This window comes from Delphinapterus leucas, chromosome 2 (assembly GCF_059928025.1).
Source record: "Delphinapterus leucas isolate spDelLeu-1000000601 "Yukka" chromosome 2, BTC_Dleu_Yukka2, whole genome shotgun sequence".
NCBI lineage: Eukaryota > Metazoa > Chordata > Mammalia > Artiodactyla > Monodontidae > Delphinapterus > Delphinapterus leucas.
The window spans coordinates 17779319-17805154 of NC_143130.1; the positions used below are offsets into that span (position 1 = coordinate 17779319).

The 25836-nt window shown below is 40.4% G+C and overlaps 1 protein-coding gene across 19 annotated transcripts in view; it reads right to left on the reverse strand.

Annotated features, from left to right (window-relative positions):
- PARD3 (par-3 family cell polarity regulator) overlaps positions 1–25836 on the reverse strand; it is a 642085-nt gene that overhangs the window by 373723 nt on the left and 242526 nt on the right. For 18 of the 19 annotated variants that reach the window (XM_089906475.1, XM_089906472.1, XM_022580419.3 and 15 more), the window contains one exon: positions 14387–14567. In XM_089906475.1, coding sequence (XP_089762601.1) covers positions 14387–14483 — 97 coding nt within the window. In that variant the 5' untranslated portion in view covers positions 14484–14567. Of the gene's footprint in view, positions 1–14386; positions 14568–20190; positions 20936–25836 lie in introns of all 19 variants that reach the window. The other variant, XM_089906474.1, reaches the window with a different exon arrangement.

Here is a 25836-nt window from a genome sequence, read left to right on the forward strand (position 1 = left end):
AACAACAACAAAGCCCTAAACCATTGGCTGCAAGCCATTATAAAAACGCCCTGGAATCCTTTGAGGGATTCCTACCAATACCTGCATGCTGGCAGCTCTGTATTCTGGCATCTACTGACAGCCAAGCAGAATGTCCATCAGTGCTTCTGACATCTGCCCAGGATGACCTCATCACACTCAGTCATAGTGCCCATGGAAACACTAGTCTGTGTGTGTGTGTGTGTGTGTGTGTGTGTGTGTGTGTCGCTGCACCACGCGGCTTACAGGATCTCAGTTCCCTGACCAGGGATTGAACCCGAGCCCCAGCAGTGACAGTGCCGAGTCCTAACCACTGGACTGCCAGGGAACTCCCAACACTAGTCTTATAGTTGCCTAAAAACTTCATCAGAATTCAAATTAAGGAAACTTGGAATTGACAGGAAGAACCCATGCTGATTAGTGCCCCTAGAAAGATTCATCTCTCAGAAAATCAAGAGTAGATTCACTACACTTTCAGGCATCACTTTGAAAATACATCAGGATGCTCTTTTCTTTATTTTAATTTATTTTATTTATTTTTGGCCGTGTTGGGTCTTCATTGCCGCGCGCGGGCTTTCTCTAGTTGTGGCGACCGGGGGCTACTCTTCGTTGTGGTGCGCGGGTTTCTCATTGTGGTGGCTTCTCTTGTTGTGGAGCACGGGCTCTAGGTGCGCGGGCTTCAGTAGTTGCGGCACATGGGTTCAGCAGTTGTGGTGCACGGGCTTAGTTACTCCGTGGCATGTGGGATCCTCCCAGACCAGGGCTCGAACCCGTGTCCCCGGCATTGGCAGGTGGATTCTTAACGACTACACCACCAGGGAAGCCTGACCAGGGTGTTCTTAATTTTAACTTACTTTTAGGCTTAGCAAAATAAAATCAATGTACCCAAATAGCAGTCTCTGAATACCTCTTCCCATTAACAGGACAAGATTGCTTTGGGAAGCGACTGATTCCAGATGTGGGGCAGAAAATATATAAGATGAGCATGGAACACATTTCATGGCAGAAAGCAAGGATGCTGTTATCAAGAACACTCAGGAGCCAGTTTAGAGAGGTCCCACTGCCATGAACATGGATGATCTGAGCAGCAATAAGAACAATAATGTAGACTGAAATAACAACTATACTAATGCTTATGAGTTCTTACTGACTTTTTTAAAGAGGGAAAAAGGAAAAGTGAAACCAGGAGATGCTAGCCAAGAAAACAAACTCATTATTATGAAAACTGATAAAAAGACAGAATTGGGCATGTGGTCTGTTCTTCCTATACAAAGGATATCTCAGGGTAACAAACTAGTTGACAAAAATAAATAAATAAATTATCTTTAGAGAAATTATGTGGCCAATAAACAAAAGAACTGGAATATCAACATGCTGCAAGCATTAAAAAAAATAATAATGGATCTAGGCAATAATCACCAATGCTGCTAATATCGCACAATGAGAAACAACCAGACTTCATTTGTCTCTTCAGTGAACTGTACAATACCACCTAGAGATACTGTTGTCAAAGACTCAGACCAGAATCAAATCAAGACTCTATATCTAATAACTACCAGTTTATAAGAAACACAGGGTATGTAAGAACATAGTAGATGCCACAGGGATGGATTCAGCTCCAGACAGAGGAAAACTACCAGAAAATCAGTCCAATTTCAATGAGTAAATTGCAATGTGTATATGTGTGTGTGTGTATACATACATATACTCATACCCATATATAGACACAGGCAGACACACACAGAGAAAGAGGAACTTATAGACTAACAGAAACATATCAATCAAATGCAGTGTGTAGATTTTCTTTGGATGCTGATTTAAAGAAACCAAATATGAAACCACATTTACAAAATGGAGTAATTTTAATAATAATATTACATCACATAGCATTAAGAAAGTATTGTATGGGGTTATATATTTAAAGTTTTACTTTGTAGAAATATATACAGTACTGAAATGTTTACAGAAGAAATGATATAAGATCTGGAATTTACTTTGAAATAGTCCCATTTGGGGAAGTACAGATGAAACAAGATTGGCCATAAATTGATAATTGTTGGAACTGATAGTTGGGCATGGCATTTCTCTACACTATTCTCTTTAATCTTGTATATGCTTGAAATTTTCTATAATTAAAAAATTGAACAGGGCTTCCCTGGTGGCGCAGTGGTTGGGAGTCTGCCTGCCGATGCAGGGGACACGGGTTCGTGCCCCGATCCGGGAAGATCCCGCATGCCGCGGAGCGGCTGGGCCCGTGAGCCATGGCCACTGAGCCTGCACGTCCGGAGCCTGTGCTCCGCGACGGGAGAGGCCACAACAGTGAGAGGCCCGCGTACCGCAAAAAAAAAAAAAAAAAACTAAACAGAAGACAAGTGACCTTGCAAAGGAAAAAGTTATAAAGACAAGTGAAAATATGCAATGTAACGATACTGAATAATACTCTTTTTCCCCAATCAGGGTTAAATTTTTTAAAAAGGATAGCTGTGTAAAGTTGCATATTCATCACGATGGTTTCTTTAATATTTTCTGTGCAACAGATGAGGAGATTCATCTGAATGAATGAATCTCCTCCGAACAGGCTGTGCTGACTTTATATCAATACAACATTTATTCAGAAGAGGCTCAGTTTCACCAAAAAGATTTGCTAAGTCAAGCCTCCTAAAGTACTGTTTCTCACAAATTAAAGGTCTAAGATGCAACATGAAATTTAAAAACATGATTAGTGGGTCTAGATGTGACCCTGAACCCATTTACTCAGATGTGCCTTGACTTTTAAAAGGTTAAGTGACAAGTACTACTGTAGTTTGATTTCTTCCATTTTTCAGAAGGATGAAGCATATTTGATGATAATCAAGGTACAGATATAAAGCAGCTGCATTTTCCCACCAAACACCTAGTAAATCTTTTCAAGGAGCAATGGAGTGATAGACAATAAGTAATGGTAGAGAAATGTGAAAAACATTCATATATTATTTTGATGTCTTAACATTTATTGTGAGAAAATGCTCAAAAATATAACAGTTACCAATAAGATTAGCAGATGAGCTGACAGAAAAAACAGAAAATTTTCAAATATGAGTAGCATAAAAACTTGAAGCTTAGAACCCATAGGAACTGAAAGCAAATTATAAAAAGCAAATCAGACGCAGGTAGAGAGTCTTCACTATTTATTAGCTTCATCTGATTAATAACTTCCTTAAAAATCCGTCTGGGTGTGTGGCATGTGTGTGATGTGTACTTATTTCAAGGACAGAGTTTATGAAAGTCAATGAAGAAAAAAATCTAGAAAACGTAACATTTCGTTTATTTAGAAACGTAATGTATTCATCATACAGAAAAAAACTGCCCCATTAGTTTTATGAGCAATACCTTCACGTCATGTAATAATCTTTAGTATTGCTATGGAAATTTTAAGTTAAAAAGCTCGTATCAAAAAACTCAGTTTTCAGTCAGTAAAAAAAGACAATACTTAGGAAATATACAAAAATAAAGGCAAGGAATCACTGCAGATGACGCACACACACCTTTTCCAGACATGTTTAGCACACCACTATCATGACAGTCCTGGCTCTTGCATAAGAAAGTAGATTGCATGCATCAGCATTTGCGTTACCCATGATGGTGAAGCATCATTCATTGTAAATAAGTAAACAGGAATCAAGGTCTACAACAGCCAAGTTCCAGAGAATAAAACTGTGTCAGCAGTAGTTACTCAATTTATTTATAGTTCAAAACTGGTTTTTTTTTTCTTCCCTCTAAGTCTATACTCTGTCTTTAAAGTTGGTAAGGGATAACAACCACAACTACAAAACCATTGATAGCTAAACCAAACTTCTCCTCTGACACAATTAAGTCTTATATTAGGACCTTAACAAAAATGCAGCGATTCAGTACGTCTTGATAATAAAGGAAGTGAATGAAGATGGATGACGTAATCATCGAGCAGAGAGCAGTCATTTTAGATGTGGTTTCAGAGATATTTTTTCTAATTAAGGGTCTCAATTTTCTTCACTAATAAGAGTATTGCATTGGCCCCGAATCAAGCGTATCCAATTGAGGATACAGATGTAGAAGGTTGTTTGCGAGGTTGCCTTTTAAATTTACAATCTTGCAGAATGTACGAAAATCGAAATATATATAAAATTGTGTTCAGTGGAAAATATTATAAAACATTTCTTCAGTGTAAAAGAAAATTCCTATTAAAGGAATGTTAGCACCCTGGTATATAAAATTTAAAGATCAAGTACACATTTGAACTTGGATCTGTTGCAATTTTATGTTCACAGATATCAAGTCTTTTATCACATTCCATTATTCAGAAACTGAACTGCCAGAGAAGTACATAAAGCAGCTACAAAATAAAGCAGCATATAAGGAAACCCAGAAAGAGGAAAGAGTGCTGTCTTAGAAAACTTTTAATTCTTTAAAAGATTGGTAAACGCCCAACAATGCGCTTCTTTACAGGCAAAAGAAGGAAACAAGGTGAATACCAAAAAAAGGTCTTCAGATGAATGTGTTCATGAAGGCTCATTAGAACTAGTCTTCACTTTAACGCCATTCAAAACAGAATTATTAGAAACTTCTAAAAGAGCTCAAGAATGCGAACTGATGGAGGTTCAAGAATGAAAATTACATCTAATATCACAAGGCTCCATCAATTTATGTAATCATCTAAAAGTCATTGTTCAGATACTTTACGGGAAGGCCTAGAACATAACTAAACTAAACTAAAGCTTAAAAATACAATAAGTCATGAGGAAGGTAAGGAGAGCTTGAACAAGAAGAGAGAGTACACAGGAGATAAGAAAACTGCCCGATGTTTTCAGTATTCACAAATTGCACATAATTTTTCTAATCAAAATTTCTCCCTTAGAGTATAAAAGTCAATACTCTGAAAATTCTTTTTAATAATGCAAGAGAGATAAATATCAAACAAATTGTTACATGAAAGTCAAGCAAACAGAACTATATAATAATGGCTAGAGTGATGTTTTTATAAATATTGCTCTATCTGGCTCACCTAAATTAGAAATGGTCTCAGAGAAATACTTCTAATGAGATGGTTTGTCCCAATGTTCATTACTTTCCTTTCCAATGTACTTACATCAAAATGATCATCACATAAATGTTGTTGGGCCAGACACTGACTGTCATAGCCAGAGTCACCTGATGAGGAGAGATAATGTCCCAAACATAGAGCAATGGAAGTGGTATTTTTTTCACACTACCTCACATTATTAATATTATATATTAACTGTATATTGTGTAGGCAGAATAATGGCCCCCAAAGATTCATTCACATCCTAATCCCGAGAACCTGCCATGTTACCTGACATGCAAAAGGGCCTGCACATGTGGAGTGAAGGCAAAGACTGAGGTGAGGAGATTATCCTCGATTTTCCAGGGGGCTCAACGTAATCACATGAGTCCTTAAAAATGGGAGAGAAGGGCAGAAGGAAAGGGAGGGAGGCGTGACTGCAGAAAAATGGTCAAAGTGATGCAAGGTTGCCGATGGTGAAGATGGAGAAAGGGCCACAAGCAAGGAACACAGGTGGCCTCCAGAAGCTGGAAACGGCAAAGAAATGGATTCTCCCTCCTTTGGGATTCTCCCTTGGAGCCTCCAAAAGAAACACAGCCCTGCCGACCCTTGAACTTTAGCTCATTGAGATCCACATGAGACTCTGACTTATGGTACTAAAATTAATCTGTATTGTTTTAAGGCACTAAGTTTGTGGTAACTTGCTATAGCGGGAATGGAAAACTGATAACATATACACACACAGAAAATTATAAACACCCTGCTCTTCAAAATTTATGTATTAACTCTGATCAAACTAATTTCCCAATTTTGAAGAAAAAAGGTGCCATGTCTTCGATGAGGGAGAGAAATGAGGAAGGCAGACTGCGAAGCTTTCTGGATGAAGCACCAAGGGCAAGCCCAGACAGACCGCTGCCCACCTGGCTCTGCCACCCCCCTCAGAGTGGACACATGATCCCCAAGCCTTGCCCATGGATCACAGACCCATTCTCAGGATTCAATGCAGTTCTGCTCTATGATTTGTGACTCATCTTTTCTTCTTTCTTTTTTTTCTTTATTTGGCTGCACCACGTGGCATGCGGGATCTTAGTCCCCAGACCAGGGATCGAACCTGTGCCCCCTGCAGTGGAGAAGCAGAGTGTTAACCACTGGACCCCCAGGGAAGCCCCTGTGACTCATCATTGACCTTGCTTCTGCCTCCCATTCCCAAATCCCCTTACTCTGATTACATAAGAACGGTTATTATCCAGCATCAGTAGATACCCCCATCCTACTTATGCAAACTGATCACCAGCTGGTCTTTGTTGTTCTAAGTCATAAATCTTTAGGCTGCAACATCTCTGCCAAGCAAGAGAATATTCTTTTCCAATGCATTAACACAAATTCTATATTTAAAATAAACACTTCTCAAGCTGATCTAAATAACAAATTAACCAGTGGATCAGCCATGGCACAAACTGACATTTTAATTAAATGTGATGATGGGCTGAGTGAAGTAGTAATCTGAAATGCCCTTTGGCTCCTGTTCTTTCCATATTATGATTGGTCCTAGACGGTTCCGGTTGTAATTTTCTATCTTTACACATGGGAATTATCTCTACAAAATGATTTATTTTCCTGAAGGTACATGCTGCTCCTATACTCCTTCCATATATAACCTCACTAAACATCAGCCATAGATACGTGTATATGTCCATACAGAGACCTATTACTAGGGTACCACTATAAAGACAAGAAAACGATGCTTGTATAATACGGTCAAAACACAACTGCAGCCCAGGCAACGAGCTGCTGTAATTGCCGTATTTACTCTCAACTCTGTAAGAAAGAGTTGAAAAAAATAACACATAGTGGTTGCTTAATCCCCGGAACAGATAGAAAAGGGAGGGTAATGTAGAAAAATGTAGGGATAGAAAACTTTCTACAACTTTCAGAGAGAATACAAATGGAAAGGCATTCCACCAAGGAACAGGCAGTGTGACAGTACCTGAGAATAAGCCAGGTCCATGGTCTGGACCATGTTTCAGACCAAGAGAGAGAAACAGGAGGTGAGGTAACGGAAGCACAGTCCCCTTTTTTGCAGTTATAAAAATTCTAGATTTATTTAAGTTCTGTCAAATGCCAACTGGAGGGAAATATGTAAAGGAAGCATCAAATCTACGCCACAGAAAGTGCTGGATAGAGATCTCTTTGTGAGAAGGCGCTGTCCTCTCTCACGTGTGTCCTGGAGCACACGATTTCATGCCGCTATGCGCACATGCTGCAGTGCCCAGGCTCTTTACTAAGGAGAAAAACAATTTGCTGAAATGTAGGCAATGAATTGATAAATAATAATTAATAAATTGTTAATTTATAAACCAATATAAGTGAAATTTGTAAATACAAAATAGTATAATGAATCAATACACTGATTTAGATGTAAGGTGGTTTTTCTTCAAAACATGGCTATCACAGGGACCACTAGCTGTCCATTTCAGGGAAAAGGCAGAAGGGGTGAAAACCTCAGGGGCACATTTACCAAGCACTCTGTGTCCCTGCAGGGCTGCCTCTCGGTCCCTTCCCATTTGAGATTCACACAATGAATCTGAGAGATGAAGCCGGTCTCTAGTTGGAGACAGGAGCAAACAGAACAAGGAATGCAAAGCCATTTCTGACATTAAAAGCAATGAAAGAATAAATAAGCAAACACAGTTTCAAGAAGATCTATACAAGAGATCTGTATCAAGAGCAGCAAGAAGAAAAAAGAAGATGTTATCTGCCAGGATTTCATGATGACAAAATAATCCACATATGGGTCTCTCTGTGACATGTGCTAATAGAAAAAAGAACCTAAATACCTGGTTAGAATGTAGAATGAAAATGAAAAAGAAAGCTTGTTTACAATCTAATCGTGTCTGCTCAAACATTTTCATACAATTATTTTCTCTATGTAATGCACTTCTTATTGCCATTTGAAAATGGGCTTTCTTGCTTCAATTTAAATTGTACTTTCTTAATATATTCATAGCTATATCACTTTTACAAATTTTCAAGTGTCAGTAACCGTTTCTGCACCTGATAAACAGAAAAAAAATCGGACACATAAGATATATCCCCATACAAAGGCAAGACTGCAAGGCAAGGCCCCTGGGTCAAGTAAAATATACTAGCCAAGGACAAAAAGAAGTGAGAAATACAGAAGTGATTGGACAGTGGAGACATCTTAGTGGAGTGGGGAAGGAACCTGTAAAACTACTCTTCCCTAGATTTCAGCAGGTGCGACAGATACAGAGACTTTGTGCACAAGAGGTCCAGTTCCATAAGGTTTGGGGTGTGGAGATCTCACACAGGTGGTGCCGTGAACACTACAGGAAGCCTTTTCAATGACCAAGGACCGCCTGCTAACTACAGGCCAAAGTCCATCTGATTACATGGGGCAGAGAGTTTCTAAAATATATTCCCCCTCCCAGTGGCCCAACAGTCACCACTATTAAGTGTAAAATACTGTATACATCTGTGTGGAGATTTTTTTAAATTAAGTACTTCACAAAGATGTAATTGAACAATGTAGGAAGCAAATGATTATTCTGCAGAAAGATAACTCGGAAATACTGGTGTCAGACGGGAAGTGCAAAGATGTTCTGACTTCAAGTCTGGTGTCTGGAAATGCCACAACAGTACCCTGACATACAGTAAGTGTCTATACGTTTTCGGCAATAACTCCACTTGATGGTTATGCCATAAGCACAGACTGTGTTAGTTCACTCCACTGAGCCTCAGTTTCCTGATGGTAAGTAGGGGAGATGGACCTGGAGGTTTCCTAAGGGACTGCTCCATCCTACAAAGATGTGGAAACCTGTCCCCAGCGTCCCTTGTGCAATACAGTATACTCATAGCCTCTGTGGGGAGAATCCATGCACATGTCTAGATTTTCGTGTGCTCTGTGGAAGGAAAGGATTCCTGGGTAAAGGAAGCAGATATAAATGACACAGTATGATGAAAAGACTACACTGTTACCTTGTGGAGTGTTAAGTTCCAATGTAAAGACCACATATGAAATGTTTCAGGCCAACGAAGCAACTGATCGCTTACATTTTATCAGCATTTTAAAACCTAACATTTCTTGTGTTCTGGTGTGGGGAAAATATATCTTGTTGTGTCCCCCCCCCCATTTTTCTTAATGGATGACCACATGAAAAGGCAAGTTTAAAAATAATTTTGCAGGCTTCCCTGGTGGCGCAGTGGTTGAGAGTCCACCTGCCGATGCAGGGGACACAGGTTCGTGCCCCGGTCCGGGAAGATCCCACATGCCGCGGAGCGGCTGGGCCCATGAGCCATGGCCGCTGAGCCTGCGCGTCCAGAGCCTGTGCTCCGCAACGGGAGAGGCCACAACGGTGAGAGGCCCGCGTATCGCAAAAAAAAAAAAAAAATTAAAAAAAATTTTGCAACCAAAATTACCATATGTTGATTGCTGGTTACTTCACTGGAAAATTGAAGGATGAAACACACATCTTTGCAATACCAGCTATCAACAAAAAAGAAGGCTTTCTTTATGGTATTGAAATGCCATCTCTGGAACAAGCATCTTGGTCCGCAGACAGCGTGCCTGCTGCCGAACTGCTGTCGCCTGACAGCCCGTCTTATCTGCCAAATTGCTCATTAGGCCTGGCAATTGTCACCTGCGCCTCCAGTTCATACTCCAGCAGGGAATAAACATCAGTCTGCTCGCACCATCCTCGGCAGCAAGCTTCCAACACCCCCCTCAGTAGCCCGGCCCCCCCACCTGCAACCCTCCAAACACACTCACCTTGTATACACACCATTATTTTTAAAATGTCAATTCGGCTTCCAGCTCTTAGAAGCTAGCTTAGCTTAAATAAAGCAAAAAATACAAAAGACAGAGAACATGCAACATAAGCCCCATATTACAATGTGAAGTGGGCTGACCAATAATTCACTTAATTATTCATGCCAAAAAAGAACACATAAACAGTCTGAATGTAGTGAAGAACACTCATTTCATGGAGTATTTCTGAGTGCACAGGTGACAAGAGAGCAGAGCAGATCAGAGGAGTCCTCTTCCAATGGGATCTGACCCATCCAACCTTGACTGTAAGTCTGAAAGGAGAGTACTCCAATTTATAAATAAACAATAGAGGTACTGTGGCAACCAGAACAAAGAGGTAGCTGAGAGTACTCCAGGCTCTCTGTCTTTGCTGCTTCCACTGATAGCTGCCAATGAGCGCTCTGACATTCAGAGGCGGATCGATACACAAAAAAGATACAAAAGAGATACTTTGTGGGCAAAAAGCACCAAAGATATGAAACAGAATGTCTGAAACCCCGTAAAACAACTTCTGATGGAATACTGTTTTTCATTTTGCAGAAGTAAAATATTCACCACCAACCCTGCAATTAGCTAGAAAATTACAATAATTACAGCAATTTTGTATCCCATCTCCAATCCAATTAATAGATATATGACCTTGTCAACATGTAATAATCAGATTGCATCTACAACAAAACTGGATGGGTTTTATATGCTGAACAGAACTTGCACAGTAAGAAGGTAATTATTTGAAATACTGAGAATGCCATTTGTATGCCATGCTCCACTTCACAAGTTAAAAGGAAATACAATAGGAATATTATTTCTATTTTCAGTATATGTTTAAATAAAATCCGGAAAATATTATTCTAATACCAGGTAATGTTAAGAGAATAGGTCTCTAAACCAAAGATCTTGGATCTCGTAGCAAGAAAAAACCAATCCGGTATATTCTTGAGTAAGAAAAAAAATTTAGAGCTCGAGAAAGAGGCGGCGGGGTCGGGGGCACCTAACTTTGACACAAGCCTTGTACAGCAGTTCTTTTTTTTTTTTTTGCGGTACACGGGCCTCTCACTGTTGTGGCCTCTCCCACTGCGGAGCACCGGCTCCGGACACGCAGGCTCAGCGGCCATGGCTCACGGGCCCAGCCGCTCCGCGGCATGCGGGATCCTCCCGGACCGGGGCACGAACCCATGTCCCCTGCATCGGCAGGCGGACTCTCAACCACTGTGCCACCAGGGAAGCCCTGTACAGCCGTTCTTGATATCTCTGTAAGTTTTCAAAGTTAGGGAGCTAGTAAAATCTTACCAATTAGTTAAAGAGCACCATTTTCAGCAACATTTTGCCAGACGTGGATAAAAATTAACTATAAAATTAACACAGCTCAGAAAGGTTAAAAGACAATCTAATCGGATACTTTGTTTCTCAAAATTTCTACAGCAATTCTATTTCTAGGACTTCTTCCTGCCAAGGAATCTCGAATCTTCAGTCTGGCTCTTCCAAAGGAAATATTAAATCAGTATTCTGGGATGAAAAGAAATCCTGCCATCATTCTAAAGCCAGGCTATCCCCAGAATGTTTGATCTCTATAAAAAGCCTTTGAGAATTAAAAAATAAAAAAATCACAAGTGGGGGAAAAAAAATGCTAGACTTGGTCTCAACGACCTGCTCCAGAAATTGTGCTCCTGGGCACAGTAGGTCTCTCTAAAACTGGATTTGTGAACAATAAAAATACAGTTAAACATCTATCACAGAACCGTGAGGTTTAGAGAGCATGGTTCGGGCTTCCCTGGTGGCGGAATGGTTGGAAGCCCGCCTGCCGATGTAGGGTACACGGGTTTGTGCCCCGGTCCGGGAAGATCCCACATGCCGCGGAGCGGCTGGGCCCGTGAGCCATGGCCGCTGAGCCTGCACGTCCGGAGCCTGTGCTCTGCAACGGGAGGGGCCACAGCAGTAAGAGGCCCACGTGCCACAAAAAAAAAAAAAAAGAGGAAGAACATAAACTCCTTGATGGCAAGGACTAGGCCATATTAACTCAACTCTGAACTCGGATCACCTCGCACGAGGCCTGGCCAGCACAGACCTACTGTTGTTTTATTTCCGAATGAATGGTATTAATACTGTAGAAAATGACTCATAGGTATTGGGTAACTTTCACATAGTCACCAAACCTTGTATTTAGTAAATGTTTAACACGCATTTACCCAGTGCCTGCCAAGGCCATAAAATCTAAATAACGTTAGCAAATAAAATTCAGAGCTTCTTGCTCTGAATATTTGCATATCTTCCCACTGATGACTGCAAGACAACACATATGCTTCAAGTATAACTTCCTTTTCTCAATTAAAACAAGGTAAAAGAGATGTTTGGAGTTGAAAACAGCATTTAAATTTTAACACACAGAGCCAGCCAAATATGGGTGGTGGTGGTTTAAAAATCTTGTTGAGTCAGTGAAGTCAAAAGATATAAATGGGGGACTTCCCTGGCAGTCCAGTGGTTAGGGCTCCACACTTCCAATGCAGGGGGCCTGGGTTCGAGCCCTGGTCGGGGAACTAGGATCCCACGTGCCACACAGCGTGGCCAAAAAGTAAAAAATAAATTTAGAAAAAAGATATAAATGGATGGGCAGCAAGCCATTCAAATTCTTCTTAACCTAAAAACAGGACTGGCCTTTCCTCCAACACATTTTTAAGGTGCAGCTAAATTAAAGGTGCACCTTGCTTTGTAAAACACCTGAATAAAAAAACCACAACAGTAACACAGCAAAAAGCTCTGTATTTCATTATATACATTAAGGTGTAATTACGCACATAAAGACACTGTTTTCCAAACATCAGGCACCTATGAATCCTTGTACTCTTGTTTCATTAAAGTCTTCTTTAAATCAAAACTAGGCAATCCATTTCTTAAACACAAGCTTGTGCCAAGCAGATAATCATTAAGGCATGGACTTAATGAGCTAGTATACAATAAAAGAAAAGAAAATGACCTGCACACCCCCTACATATTACTTCATATACCATACATGGTATACACCTCACCTTTTGAAAAACACTGCCCAAAGTAAATCGTACATAAGATTTTTTAAGTAGTGTATCCATGTAGTAATCAAATGTTACTTCCACAAAATCAGTTTAAAATATATTTGTTCATGTATGTGCACAAACAACCTACGTCTCCTGGATACAAGGAAAGGTCCAGCTAAAACACCTTACAGTGGCTGTTCCTGTCCACGCTTCCTTGGAAACATTTTCCACTGTGCCCAGCTCTCACTACGATTATTCTTGTCCAGGTGATAGAAAGCAATTTTAGAAAGTGGTTAACATTGGTCTGCAACCATACACGGACCCCCTGGGCATCACATACATATCCCATCATGCAATGTGCCTTTCAATCCTCTACATCTCTATATGGCATACTTTCCCTGTGGTTTCTGATAGATCGTCAGATTTGTTAACTATTAAACTGACGTTCTTTCCTTATTCCCCATATATATATATACACATACATATATACATACATACACACACACTCTCTCTCTCTCTCTCTATATATATATATCCTCAAGGGACAGTGGAAGCAGAAATAGTTTATGAACATCTAGAAGCAAATTACCAAAATGCTACAGACTGCTACCAATGTGAAAAGTGGGGACAATGATGCATTTTATAAGAATAAACTATATATTCTAAAAATTATCTAACTATATTCTATATATTATTTTATATATTATTACCTATCTCTATGTGAAGATCTCTATGTGAAGATCTACACAAGGCTAAATTTTCCACTTGAAAAACTGAAATGTTTCTAGATAGATATGCCTAAAAGATAAATGATTTTTAAGTTATAAATTTCTTGAAATAGGCCTTCTTAGTCTTAACAATTGCTCAATGATAAGATTATACAATTACAAATGCTAAATAGAACGTTTAGCAGAAGCTCTTCACTGTAAGCTTGGCAGGAATGGCTGCAGAATTCTTCAAGCTAGTGTCCTGGAACTTGGGCACTAGGGATCCTAGGATTCCTACTATACACTCACTAAGACCAATCTTTTCGTTTCTTGAGGGGGCACCTAATAGCAACTCTTCCAGATCCCTGAAGATAACAATCCTTGAGGTCCCTTCAGCCCCTGCTCTCCAGATAAAGTCCAGGTAACTGTTATAACCAACTTGATGGTCAATCCAACACACTGTGTTTGGTTTCAGTGGAAGGATGTTGATTATTTCTATCTGTTCTAGCGTTCATACAAAACATATGGAAAGAAAAATGCAGGTAGTATAAGTTTAACTATTATCCTTATTTACCTTTGGTGAGCAATTAAAAGTCTACCAGTCCAAAGTAAAGTAAGGCCAATCTATGAAAACATAAAGAATCTTGCCTCCCTCTCTTGCAAAAGACACTCGCCCAGGTTCTAAACTTAATCAGTTTTTGATATAAACAGACAATGAATTCCATTCACAAGAGCATGGCTGGATAACACAGTCGGCATCCCCGTAACTGAAGACGAAATATGCACTCACTGGCACGGAGGACCGAAGGGGTGACCTCGATCTCACTCGTTGCTTGGTAAGGCTGGAAGGCTGAAACACTGTTGGTGCCGAGCTCACTGCCAAACATCTCCGGACTCTGGGTGCCTGTGGAGCTGGCACTGGTGCCATCACCTCCGTGATGCGGGTCCTGCTCATCAAACACTGCTACCAGCTAGAAATGACAGGTAAATTTGCAATTATAAACAAAGGCATTTAAAATGACAACCAAAAACTTACACCACCTTTGATGTAAATCTACAGAGGAAAAATATGGATATGTACACACCCAGGAATGTTATGTTTTAGGAAAAGAAACTTCAAAGAAATAGTCTTGCCCTGAGTTTTGATGCTTTATTTTTATATTTCTAAGTCATACACTTCATATGCAAAATTCTCTGGGTGAAAATAAAAATAAAACCGTTTTATATCACAGAATGCGAAAGGGGATGGAGTGGATTTAAATCTTTTTGTAAATGATATATCAAGTGGAAAAGAAAGTGCATATATACCTATATATAATGCATATACATGATATATAGTTTATACAGCAAAAGGTATAAGGGACCCTTCATATGGGAAGAAGGGTATATTAAAAACTGTGCAGTATCTGCTCATTTGTGCATAAGAAACACAGGAAGGATACAAGAAACTAATGAGACGGGTAGGCTACAGGGAGTTAGTAGGAACAGGGTTGAAAGAAAGAGAGAATGGGAACAATAGTGGAGATAATGGGGCGGTAACACTTTTCTGAATATATTTTTCTGTAACTCTGACTCTTAGAACCATCATAATGATTCAAATACCTAAAAGAGAAATAAATAATTGAAATTGACCAGGAGGCAAGGTGGGGTCTGGGGGTCGGGAATCTAAAATGGAGCACAAACAAATAAACCCAGCTATGTTACAAATGAAAAACAGAACCACACGAAAAGGGTGGGGAAGAAAAGAACTAAGTCACTTTACGAAACTTTTTTTTTTCACTGTTTAACGTAAGGCTAAAGGCAAAAAGAACCTTCACAGAAATATTGTATTCTAGTTAGTAAAGTTGTTCCTTACAAGCGCATGGTTTAGAAATTCATACTCCTCACACACACACACACACACACACACACAGCAGGAATGAATGAGAAAGAAAAAATATTTTGGCTAATGAGAGCCAAAGTTCTCACCGCCAGAAACAGAAGTTACAAGCAAGGAAATATACTGTAGTATTAGATTAGAATTAGAGGCATCAATATGAACTTGTGGTTTTATAAGTAGGTAGGCCGACGGGTATGGATGGATGTGAATACATGTGTCCTAGCTCTGTCCAGTGAGAGATCCTAGAAGCAATGACATTGCTTCAATGTCAAATTGTTGGTCCAAGAACCAATGAACACAAGTGGCCAGATCATGGTTTCTAATACTATTCTCCAATAAATGAACTAGAACTCCTTAGAAAAATAGTTAATTCCAGGGTTGGGGACAGAGAAAATACGTGATGAGCCTGGAACACCTTGTGATACTAAAGAACACATCAAAGGAAGCACATCAAAGGGAATTAGGGCCAGCCTTAAGGAGCTCCCAAGGGCCGAAACCATTTGGGACACTTGTAAACGATCAAATAATGAGAGCATTAGATTATAACCCAAGATAAACTGTACATCTGTGAGTTCATAATGATATAAGTGAATAATCGAAGAAATAAATAAACAAATGGTGGAGAATGGACAGCTTTTCCTTCCTGGAGCATCCCAACTAATAAATATGGAAAAAATCACTAAAAGAGAAATTATCACTAGGCAACCTCCACAGTCAGAACTGTCTCAGGCAAGATCTACCAATGGACGCTAACGTTAATGGGTGAGAGTATGGTGAGATATGGGCATATCTCAGAATATCTCCCCGTAAGATGCTTTTTAATTAAAAAGAGAAAGTAGTGTCTGCGGGCAGAAACTCGGCAGACAGCACTTCACCAAGTGCTGTCACTTCACTTCATCAACATCACGTACCCTCTGAAAGATGCACTGAGAAATATACAACGTTACTTCCGTGGTACTCTTGCCCCAAATGCATAACTTTGGTCTAATCGTGAGGAAACATCAGACAAATCCAAATTGAGGAGCATTCTGTAACTACTACTCTTTAAAAATACCAAGGTCGGGAAAGTAAAAGGCTGATGAAATTGTGTACCTTGGAGGAGACTGAGGAGAAGTATGAACTGCACGCAGTGTGAGCCCCTTGCCTGGCTCCTGGGCTACGCAAAAGGCCTCAAAAGGCCTCATTAGTGGGAAAGAGGCAAAATTCAGATGATTACTTAGTAGTATGGACTCAACGTTATTCGTTTCCTAGCTTTGATAACGACACTATGATTATGCTGGATGTGAACATTAGGGATAGATGAAGGGGATAGGGAAGCACTCTGTACTATTTTTGTAACTTCTCTGAAATATGAAACTATTTCAAAATTGAAAATTTTCATAATACAGCATAACGAAGTACCATAAAAATTAAAGTTCAACCTATTTCTTCTTATAACTAAACAGTGGCAGCACTTCTTTAAAATCTCAAAGAGTGATAAAGTTCTAAGGCACAGAGCACCTTGGTCATTCACACTCCAATCCCATGCCTGGCGAAGTAAGCTCAGCCTTCCAAGAAAAGAAGAGTCAGGACTGCACACGAAAAGAACCACACCTTCTGCTGCCAATCCAAGCCTTTTCAACGCCAATACTCCGATCAGTTAACAGACCAAAAGGTGTATTCACAGAATATGGAAAGTATTTACAATTACAGTTTGTCATTTTGAACAAACGCTATTGACATCAATCAATTCATAAGACAAAAAAGAATACCACCATAAGGTCGTAGAGACATGCGACAAACAGGAAGCTCAGAATCCTGCTGTGGCATCTTATATCATTAGCTGATTAAACATCTGAAGGAAGGTTAAGTGGTAAGAAGAAATCAAAGTCAGATGAATAGTTGGGCCACTCAACCTTATAATAAGCAACATCAGTGGGAAAAGAAATCCTTAGCAGTTATAAAAAATGGAAAGGTGTTTGTATATATACACTGAAGTTTCCATATACAGTATATGTGTGTGTGTGTTGTAGGTATATGTATGTATGTATATGTACATATATATAATCAGACTTTATCTGATAAGCATCTCCGCATATTAGTAACACAGACAGTAACCCCTGATTCTACAGATCAGGGGTCAGCAATCATTTTTCTTAAAAGGTCCAGATAGTAAATATTTTTGGAGCTGCGCAATTCAAACAGTCTCTGTCACAACTATTCTACTCTGCATTGTAGCATGAAAACAGCCGTACACAATACATGAATAAATGAGGGTGACTATGTTTAAATAAAACTTTATTTACAAAGCAGGCGGTGGACCAAACTTGACCCACGGGCCATAGTTTGATGATCCTGCACTAATTTGCTCATCCCTCTAGTAACATCCAATTTAAATTTTTCAATTTGGGAAATAAAACTAGAAGTCAAGGTACCTTGGTAACCCTGATAAGCTAACAATATTCATTTCAAGCTCTCCATCAGGATTTTGAATTTCTATACTTGATTTTAATTTCATCAGACTTCTCACAAGGTGTGTGGCTTAATATGCATTTTGAAGATACTAAGTTCTGACATTTTGGCGCTTAACTGGAAGCAAATGAAATTCAAGTTTTGCTATTCACTTTTCACAGTGATGTGTTCTCTCAAGAATCAAGTCCTTTCTGCAAACTGAAAATGGAGATTGAAAATTACAAAGAACAAGCCTTAAATGCCACACATGATGGAAGAACTTATACACATATATTAGTTTCAATAATTATCTTCAGCATTTTTAGAAAGCACAAGAATTATGAAATCTGGACTGTGCCACGAACAAATGCTGTTTGAATTTCAGTGGCAGAATCACAGTTGGTGATTTGCAATATGCCAATAACATACAATTCTACAGCTTTCATTTAAACCAAAATTTAAGTGCCAGGTGCAGACATAAAGTAATTTTGTGTTAAACTGGGAAGGATATATGATTTTAGAAAATCCACTCTACAAGAATACACAGCAGCACAGCAAAAGAAAACGAGACCTTCACAAAAACGTCACATATTAACAATCTCTATCATGTCCTTCAAAAAATAAAGGAAATGTCTTGCTTTTAAATTTGTGAAACGTGACTCAAATCCATATTTTAACAGATGGAATCTTCACTGCTGTCCATGAAGTAGATTGTTTTTGAAAGTTCACTTTAACTTTCAATAGTTATTACCTCATCGCTCTTCTGATCCATTCACCTATCCAGTCTCCACGAGAAAAGACAGGCAGAAATTAGGATAACACCCACGATGACCCGCCTATAAATAAAACTCCAAGCTTGGCCACACATTGCCACCTCCCTCAGAACAAGTCATTTCAGCTGCCTGAGACATCAGAACCCTCCAACAGAAAACCCATTTCGTAAGCATCACACGTAAATGCATACATAAACCACTTGGATCAAGGGTGGCCTCTTTCATGGATAAAAATCTGAGCTAAAAGCCCAGAACTGTGTGTAGCCAAGTGGCTAAGAGCATAGAATTCACAAACAGAACTACATTCAAAACCAGCTCTGACCTTACTTCTTAGATGGATGTTGGCCTAATCCACTGGCCTCTCGGCCATCGCTAAGCCTTACTTGTCCTCATCTGGAAAGAGGATGGTGACTGTGGTAGGCAGAATAATGCCCATGACTGTCCACACCCAAATCCCCAGAACCTGTGGACGTTGCCCTTCCATGGCAAAAAGGAACTGAAGATGCGATTCAGATCAAGGACCTTAAAACGGGGAGACTGTCCAGGATTATCCAGTGCGCCCCAGCTAATCACAGGAGTCTGGATAAGTGGAGACCCTTTCCCAGCTGTGGTCAGAGGGAGATACAACAATGGTTAGAGAGAGATGTCACTTCTGGCTTGGAGGATGAAGCCAGGGAGCCGTGAGCCAAGGAACGCGGGGGGCCTCTGGAAGGCAAGAGAATGAATTCTCCCCTAGGGCCTCCAGGAAAGAATGCAGCTCTGCTCCACCCTGACGTTACCCATGTCAGACTTCTACCCTACAGAACTACAAGTTAATAAGCGTGTGATGTCTAACACCACTAGTTTGTGGTAATTTGTTATGGCAGCAATAGGAAACTCATCTAGTGCCAGGACCTCTCCTCCTGGACTTGTGACAAATCGGAGAGAAGGCGTGTCGACTTTCAGAACACAAGTGCATGCTTACTGTTAGCTGTTATTAAGTGATAGCGTGCTGGTTGATAGATAAATACTTCTAGAAAATTGAGGATCAGTTTCAAGAGTAACTACAGACTGAGGCAAAGTTCTTCGATACACCAATAATAAGAGGGGAAAACAACAGGAAAAGGAAAGGAGAAGGCTTGCCAGAAAAAGTCAACGTCACAACAAGCACAGAGTGAAGTTCTTCTGCAGGTGCCCTCCATCCTCCCCTCAGCCCCTCACACAAACACAGAGCAGCTTTTTACATCTCATTTCACTGAAAAGAAAACTGAGACTCAGAAAAATTAATATGACTAGAGCTTAGCTATAAGTATAGAATGAATCTGAAATTGGAAGTCAAATCCATCCAACTTCAGAGATCTTATTTTCTCCCAACCTCACTGCCCCGGAGCATCTAACATGTCGACAGCAAAGCCTTCTGGGAAACTCCAGGCTATGAGCACCTACAAGTCTTGGAATCGAATTCTATTCATTCTTGATTAACTAAAGCTAACACCCCACCTTACCAAGTTAACATAATTTTGATACCACTACCTAAAAGTTTCTGAACATATCTGAGGGTAACCATGCTAAAGATATCATCACTCAGTCTTGATCAGAAGAGCTTTTGAAAAGAATCAAAAGATGTTGCAGATTCTGTCTTCATACAGGAAATGGCAGGGGACGTAAGTCGAGTAGTTGCCTAAGTGAGGTCGCCAAGACTCTAGGCCCAGACGCCACACACCCTCCAAAGCCATTTTACTGCCATAGCCCTTGAGTCATCCGTCTGTCTCTGTTGATTTCTTCATGTAAGGGCTGCGCATATCCAGAAAAAGTTGATTATTATGGGTCTCATGAACATCTTTTGCACACCCAACATTAATATATCCAATTGTTTGACTCTGAAATAAAGACCTGTAACTCTTTAGAAAGGCATCATGTTTCCGGCCCTGGAGCAGGTCCAAAGTATGTGGAAAAATACTAAAAATGACACTGAACTTGAAGATGCCTTTAAGACCCTTTCTTCACCTAAGGAACATGATTGGCCTCAATGAGTAAGCCGGACTCCACTGAATCACTTCGTCTGCGGTATCAAAGCAAAATCGGCAAGAAACACAAAAGACAACATGCACTTGATTTTGCTTCTGGTAGGGAACTCTCTGCGTTTGCCACATTTTTCAATATTCTTCCTAACACGAGACCATGATGATGATGCTTCTGAACCCCCAAGATAATGATGGCATCACGTAAAACAACACATCTCTGAACAATGGCAGGGAGGTTTCATAGGCAGATTTGCCTGTAAAGAATAAATGCAACAGAGAGAAAATGCAGTAAAAATGTGAGAGCTCTATCACAGTATAACATTCCAAAAAACTAACAATAAAAATCAAGTAGTTGGAGATACATGTATTTTATGACGGAAGTAAGGCTGTTCCATAACATACAGTTCTAAACTATCACTATTCCAAAAATGACTTTTTCTTCCCATAGGTCAATCTAGGAGTTTCTATAGTTAGGATCACACATATCGATACCTTTACTTTTTTTTTTTTTTTTTTTTTTTTTGCCCTTTGACTCAAGGATACACCTTTAAAAACATGGTAGGGAATTCCCTGATAGTCCAGTGGTTAGCACTCGGCGCTTTCATCGCCGGGGCCCAGGTTCGGTCCCTGGTCGGGGAACTAAGAATCCGCGAGCTGTGTGGCACAGCCAAAAGAAAAAAGAAAAGGAAAACTAAGAGACACTAGCACGGTTATATAGATTAGTGCAGTATGTTATCTACTCACAATAAGGGAACCTAACGAGATAAATACTGAACAGTGTCATTTCAAACAATATACCATGTAGGAGGGGGTAAGACATTCCCTACCTGAACAAACAAGGAGACCAACACCATCACAAGCTTCTACCCGTGGATGATCAAAGGTTATTGTCCCACAAGAGCTAACAGCATCCTTTAAGAAGGTAATATTTCATGGACAGAGATGCTTAATAAAGATATTGTGCTTCATCTGGAAATCACAGTGAAATCTATTCACCTATGACACTCCCCAGCTTATATTTCAGAGCTGGGATTTAATTCTGCTGTCCCTTAGGGTGACACACTGTGTCACCCACTGAGCCTCCAGACTAATTAGATTCCCAATTTAAGAGTTATGCTCAACTAATAGCCTTGAGTGTTATCAACCGCAAACCACAATGAACACATGCAAATGCTGTAGCCATCAGCTGGCTGACCCACTCGTGAGACATAATGTAAACCCTTCCCCCTCCCATCCCCGTTACCAAGGACCACTGTTCCCTTTGTACCCACCCATGAGGTTACAACTACATTACACTATTGCTGAAGTGTTAATAAAAAGCAAGACTGCACAGTAAGACAGAACAAAATGAACCTGAAATTGGCTTATCACACATATATGGGTTGACACCAAATTGGAGGAGGTGGCATTTGTTGAGATTTTCCCATGAGCACATGCAGCTTCCCCTCAAAGAGATGACGGTAAAACTGGGAAAGAAGCCCTATGAACCTCAGAATCAAAGGTAATGATGTAATAATGAATTATTGTGTAGACATGGGCCAGAAAAAACCCATCAAATCAATTTTTAAGCTTTCTAATGACTGAACTCACTTTAACGACAGAGGCAACACTAAATCCTTAGTCATTCTCTGAGCCTTACTTGCTCTCATGGTTCATTAAAAACTCATTTAAATAAAGCTACAGTTTTACTGGTCGAGTAAGCAAAACAACAGCAAAAGAATATATTGGGGCCAGTGGTGTTTTATAATAGTAGTAATACAAGCTGTAACTAATAAAAACAAACTCACAACAGAAGGAGAATCTCAAGCTTGCCACTGAAAAACTTTAAATGTTATATAAGCAAGATTAATTCTCTGCTTCATCAGCATTTTAAAAATTAAGTGTATATTGTCTGATACCAAAAAAAAACAAAAAAAAACCACAGCTTAGAAGAGAACTCTAAACGCCATGGGCATACTGAAGGCGTAGCCACTTTTCCTCCTGGCTAAGCTAAGAAAGGTAAAGAGCTAGAGTCCTCTCCCTGCACTGTACCTGGAGCCTCAACCTCAAATCTGTCTGAACTTCCAGCTCCGGGGCTTGAGATTTGAGAGGCAGCAGGTCCTTACCTATGGGTGCCCTGCCCCCCGTCTCCTTGCCACTGCCAACCTCCTAACATACGTCTCCAAAAGTGAGCGAGGGGTAGAAACAGGATTCAACAACAAGGTGTTTTAATCTGTACACAATTTAGCTTGACAATCAGTACGTGTAGTAACACATTGACTCAGGAAGAGCTGCATTAACGAACTGTAAATGAGAGACTCCCCCAGGAGTGACTCCTTTGATGAATTCCATAGTCTGGGGGTTGGGGATCTAAGTTTAAAAATATATGTATTATTAATCAAAAGTCCAACATCATGTAGGAAACAGACAGGCACAATGTGACAAGCGAAAACCACACACACACACACACAGAGCCTTTCAATCAATGCTTTACTCTAAACTGTGATTAAAAGGTCCGTGACGAAAACCCACAGCCCCAGCGATGCGACTTGAGCTTTGCGGAGTATGTATGCACGAGTGACACTTCCCCTCTGTCCCACAAAGACATGCCATTGTACACGGACTCCACAGTTTAGGGCACCAGCCTCAACTATCCCCAACCCCTGAACCACAGACCAAAGGGATGAGAGGCTGCAATGTGATTGCTCAGCCCAGAAACTCAGCACCACAATTACCACCAGGCAGGACCACTGCTCATGCCTGCCGTCCTGCACTTCTGGGTTTCTGCCTCCACTTGGTGAGTCTGCTGAAGCTGAGTTGAGACCTTGGTTAGGAAGCCCCTCTAGTCTTTTTTACCTCCTCAGCTAGCCAGGTAAATTAAGCCAGGGCCTCTTCCACTGACCTGAAAACCTTGTCTCCGTATGCCCTCACCACCCCTGCACCTAGCAAGATACAAACGTCTACATAAGAGGGCAGCAGGAGTCGATTCGATCCTCAGGTCACAAGGGCAGCCTCCCATCAACCTGCGTCCTAGACTCCGTGCTGTATGGAGTGCATATGTATCAGGTGATTCCAGCTCGCGGGAGAAATCTGCCACGGCTCATCAAATAACCACCTCACAGAAAAATGTGTTCACATACGCTCCCTAAGCAGCCCATCCCTGATTCCACTGTTGAATCTATGACAAATGACTCATCACTAAAATTCCTTGCCAGTCAAATCCGGTGAACTATAATACTTTATTTTTTTGGCAGTCGGTAGTGGAAAACTTCCCATCCTAAAACAGAAATTTAAAGGATCACTTCCTTAGTTCTAAATTTTGCAAATTATGTTTAAAATTAGAAGCACGAGAAAAGAAAACTTGGCTCTGGTTCTATCAAGCCATCAGTACTGAGGAGGAGTTAAGCAGAAAGCATCTCGGCACAACGGTTAGACCTAGAGATCGTGCAACAGAGGTAAGCGAATCATCATCTCTGGCATTTACAGGCAAGATCATACTTCCAACTGAAGGAACCCGCCTTGTTTCCAAGGCAACTTGCCATTTGTATAGGGGACTCACTTGGGGGTTAGTAATCCCTTAACTGCTGACTTCACAATTTGAACCAGACTCCCACTGATATCTTAGCTTCCATCTAAAAGCATCGTCAGAAAAAAAGAGAGTTTAACTGCTTTAAAAGACAGGAATTCAGAAGATTCTGTGGCATTCATTGACTTTGCGGGGCAGGGGAGGGACACAGGAGCAAAAAGTGACTAAGAAAAGCACAGCAGAAGAACTAGGAGTCGCTGCTTCTCAGTCATTTGTTTCCCATTGAAGATGCATCAAACGCACCACTTCTGTTCACTCCAAGTTCTGAATGAAAGTTCAGTTTATACTGATATATAACAAAAAGTCAGTCTTCATTCTGACAACCACAAGCCAATATTAACAAAAGATCAGAGTTCAACAAATTTGTTTTGTAAAATATAACACTAATGTTACATTACAAAATGCCTTTCAGTTTAATTTGCATGCAAAAAGACAAAGTGTGACTTTTAAATATCCACCCAGAGGCAAAGATGAAAAACTTCAAACATTTTCTGACTCCTTTTTGCTACACTCATTATCTCACCACCTTCTACAAAAGGAGCGATAACGTGTCCTTGACATTATCCCAAATTATCTTCAGTATGCAAGACAATGCTGATTAAATTAAGCTCATTTTAATCAGCTGGCAGGTTTATTCAAAAAGTAAATAATAAAATTCTTTATAGCAACTACTCTTCATTAGTATAACCTGCTTAGCAATGTTTTTTTAAAAAGCGGACACAGAATAAATACTAATTGCGTGTCAATCCTTTCTCCTCCATGTTTGACGGATGAAAGAAATACCTTAGAAGTTGAACATCTCCCCTAATCCACAAATCACTTTAATACTAAAATTTCACACAAATCTTTTGAAATCCAGTGCCATCTAATGGATTTAGCCAAGCACAAAGAGTTTTGAAACCTGACTTTTTGGCAGAACATATTCTGAAGACAGACAGAATTTCCGTTTTCCTTCCATTTACATCTCACAGAAAACCTCCCCATGGCTGACCTGGAACTGGGCCGGTGGGCGGGGGTCGGTCAAGTCAAGGTCATCCCATCATTTGCAGTGTCCTCCACTCCTTTCATAAGGGCGAGGTTGGCAGTCTTAGATGGGTTCCCCAGGACGACTGAGGCTCAGAGAGGTGACCCCTCCCAGCTGTGGGACCTGGACAGCTCCTCCACATTTTGGGTCTCAGTGCTGCACAGGGCTGTTGCATATGTTATTTTACTTAATTCTGAGCAAGTGCTTGGAAGGGTTCCTGCAGGTCGCAAGTACTCAATAAACGTCAGCTACCATGATGATTTTAGAGAGCGTCAAGAGATTGAGGTTATCACCCGAGGAAGATGAAGGGCTCCGGGACTAAGTTCAGCCGTGTGAACTTCATCCTGAAAACCCTGGGGCAGCCCTGAATGCACAACAGTGTTATCTGCATTTATTCTGCAGAAGGCTTGGAGGAGTTTGGAGAAAGGACTGGAAAGGGAAACACGGCAGCTCCTTACTCCAATAGAGAAGAAGTCAGGAGGGCCTAGGAAAGCAGTGGAGTGAAAACACAATTAACACAACTAATTATTAAAACGCAGAGCTGAGACTTATTTAAAAGGCTTTGG